Source organism: Macadamia integrifolia, chromosome 9, assembly GCF_013358625.1.
Source record: "Macadamia integrifolia cultivar HAES 741 chromosome 9, SCU_Mint_v3, whole genome shotgun sequence".
NCBI classification, from domain to species: Eukaryota; Viridiplantae; Streptophyta; class Magnoliopsida; order Proteales; family Proteaceae; genus Macadamia; species Macadamia integrifolia.
Genome location: NC_056565.1, coordinates 5363702 through 5366775, shown reverse-complemented (window position 1 = coordinate 5366775; position 3074 = coordinate 5363702). Strand labels below are relative to the sequence as shown.

The following is a 3074-nucleotide window of genomic DNA, read 5'->3' as shown; positions in this document are numbered from 1 at the left end:
ATGAATTATGACTAATTATAATAAGTATTGACTATTAATCAAGTTCACCACTACAAATCAATAACAAGCTTATAACAACACACTAAAACCCTTGCTATTCAATTTTGACACCTCTAGAATCGAGTTGTCCTAGAAGATACATAATTGAGATCCATCAGAGTGATTCTCCCAAATCTTATTTATTTATTTATTTTGGTAAGGAGATTTTTGAAGAAGCGACATTTGTGGTCTGTGTTCCAAAAGAAGAAGTAGAAATGTAGAACCCCACATGATGGACCCACTGTTTTACGTGGAGGCATCACATGTATTGGATGACGTGGCAATCTCCCTACCGTCTGCTTACATGTCATCATGGCATGACATGGAGGATAAATTCAGAAAAATTACATCCTCATGTTCACGTCCTCAAGATAAAGAATCTTTCCAAATCAAAGCACTCGTTTAATTTGGACTCTTTTCAGGGTTGTGACTCCTATCTTTGTCGGATCTGCTACCATCAAATTGAAAGAAAAAAAAACACACTATTTTTTTCTGGTTCTGCAAAATTCTAGCTGAAAAAATGCCAATCAATTCTGATTTCTGACCAAACCAGCCCTTCAAAGTTCATAATCACTCACTCTTCGTGAAGCAGAAGAAGGTTAATCAACCCATGTGGCAAAAGGTGGTTGGTGGGTAGATAACAGCCTCAAATGGCACATCTCTGGCTTACAGAGATAAGAGCAGAGGAGAGGTGGTAGTGGTGGTGAGGAGACTCGAGAGACTCTCACAAGGATAATAAAGAGAAGATAAGTGAGTGAAAAAGGTATCAAAAGAGTGAAGAAGAAGAAGAAGAAGAAGGAGGAGGAGGAGAAGAAAATGGCTTCTGCATCGATGATCAAGTCGTCTCCAGTGCTGGACAAATCCGAGTGGGTGAAGGGTCAGAGCCTTCGCCAACCGTCGGCTTCGGTGGTCCGATGCCACCCCATCTCCCCTTCTTCTCTCACTATCCGTGCTGGTTCATACGCCGACGAGCTTATCAAGACTGCTGTACGTATCATGTCTTCAAGGATAATGATTTTGTTTCGTTTTATGTTTTGGGGAAAATGAAAATTGAAGAGCTGGGAGCTCTGTGTTTCTGTTTGATGTTGTGCAGAAAACGGTTGCTTCTCCAGGGCGTGGAATCTTGGCCATGGACGAGTCGAACGCAACCTGTGGGAAGCGATTGGCGTCGATTGGGCTGGAGAACACAGAGGCCAACCGTCAAGCCTACAGGACACTATTAGTGTCAGCTCCAGGACTGGGTAACTACATCTCCGGAGCCATCCTTTTCGAGGAGACTCTGTACCAATCCACAGTTGATGGCAAGAAGATAGTGGACGTGCTTGTTGAGCAGAACATTGTTCCTGGTATTAAGGTCGACAAGGTGAGTCGAGGTCTCTGTAATTCGATTACCCAATTTCATTTCTGAACTGGGTATTTGGAAACTAAAAATGAATTTCCTCAAAACGAACGCAGGGTCTCGTTCCCTTGGCCGGTTCCAACGATGAGTCATGGTGCCAAGGTCTTGATGGCCTTGCCTCCCGCACTGCTGCTTACTATGAGCAGGGCGCTCGTTTCGCGAAATGGTAAGCTACTGTTTCTCTTACAGAATTAGAAAATTGGTGGATCTCAGATTCTTATGTGACTTTCCTGCAACAATTCTTTGAACAGGCGTACTGTTGTGAGCATTCCTAACGGCCCATCTGCTCTAGCAGTGAAGGAAGCAGCTTGGGGTCTTGCTCGCTATGCTGCCATTTCTCAAGTATGTGCTACTGTTAAGAACTAATTAAAACTGAAAATTAAGAAAGGATTATTTGATCTGATCGATTCATTGGTTGATGATGCAGGACAATGGGTTGGTCCCGATTGTAGAGCCGGAGATCTTGCTGGATGGTGAGCATGGGATCGACAGAACCTTCGAGGTCGCCCAGAAAGTGTGGGCCGAAGTCTTCTTCTACCTTGCAGAGAACAACGTCATGTTTGAAGGAATCCTGCTCAAACCCAGTATGGTCACTCCTGGGGCTGAGTGCAAGGAGAGGGCCACACCAAAGCAGGTCTCCGAGTACACCCTCAAGCTCCTCCGCCGAAGAATCCCCCCATCTGTCCCAGGAATCATGGCAAGTCGTCCTCCAATTTTCCCATAATTCAGACTCCAATTCCTTTTTTCTATTACTAAAGGATAAAATTTTTATCTTCGAATTTGCAGTTTTTGTCTGGTGGGCAATCCGAAGTTGAAGCAACCCTGAACCTGAACGCTATGAACCAGGCTCCTAACCAATGGCATGTGTCTTTCTCGTACGCCAGAGCTCTCCAGAACACTTGCCTCAAGACATGGGGAGGAAGACCGGAGAACGTGAAGGCAGCCCAGGATGTTCTCCTCCTCCGGGCCAAGGCCAACTCTCTTGCTCAACTCGGCAAATACACCGGCGAGGGAGAGTCTGAGGAGTCCAAGAAAGGAATGTTTGTGAAGGGCTACGTTTACTAAGATCCTTACTAAGCTTTTACAAGCTTGTTAGCAATGAAGAAGGCTCTCTCTTTCTCCTGCATCCCTCACTCACTGTGTGGCTGGCTTTTTTTTTATTTTTTTTTATTTTTATTACATGTAATTTTATTTAGGGACGATAAATTTATTGCGAATGAGATTACTTAGTGCGCACTTGTGTTGTGTGCATGGTTTAAGATGTCGGAATCAGAGAAGACCGATATCTATTCGATTTTAATCCAGATTGGCCTGAATCGGACAGAAATATTCGATACCGATCAAGCCACATGTTATCAGCCAAGAATCAGGACCAAACATTTCTGATCCAATCGATTTAGACCGATTCGATTCAATTCAATTCTTCAAAACATAGTTCTGTGTCGTATTAATACAGTTTCAGAATAGGGATTGCCGATCCCAACACGCCACACCAATGGTGGTGCAAAAAACAGTATCTTCTACATCAGGGTCTACCTGATCAGAGTATGGGCGAGAAAATAACAAGTAAGAAAACCTCATGTGAGAGGGAAACAGTACTCTGGCATTGTGATGGTTCTTTTCTCATCTTATATAT

The 3074-nt window shown here is 43.8% G+C and overlaps 1 protein-coding gene across 1 annotated transcript; it reads left to right on the top strand.

Moving 5' to 3' along the window:
* Positions 1-584: 584 nt before the first annotated feature.
* LOC122088023 (fructose-bisphosphate aldolase 1, chloroplastic-like) lies at positions 585-2697 on the top strand. Its single transcript, XM_042657163.1, has 6 exons — positions 585-1026; positions 1133-1402; positions 1495-1604; positions 1690-1780; positions 1866-2135; positions 2225-2697. Exons 1-6 carry the CDS (start codon positions 856-858, stop codon positions 2501-2503), a joined length of 1191 nt encoding a protein of 396 aa, XP_042513097.1. The 5' UTR covers positions 585-855; the 3' UTR covers positions 2504-2697.
* The last annotated feature ends 377 nt before the right edge of the window (positions 2698-3074 follow it).

Coding starts and splice junctions, on each gene's coding strand:
- LOC122088023 (XM_042657163.1), top strand. CDS start 856: ATGGCTTCTGCATCGATGATCAAGTCGTCTCCAGTGCTGGACAAATCC. Junction 1,403..1,494: donor CTGGTATTAAGGTCGACAAG/GTGAGTCGAGGT, acceptor AAACGAACGCAG/GGTCTCGTTCCCTTGGCCGG. Junction 2,136..2,224: donor CATCTGTCCCAGGAATCATG/GCAAGTCGTCCT, acceptor TCGAATTTGCAG/TTTTTGTCTGGTGGGCAATC.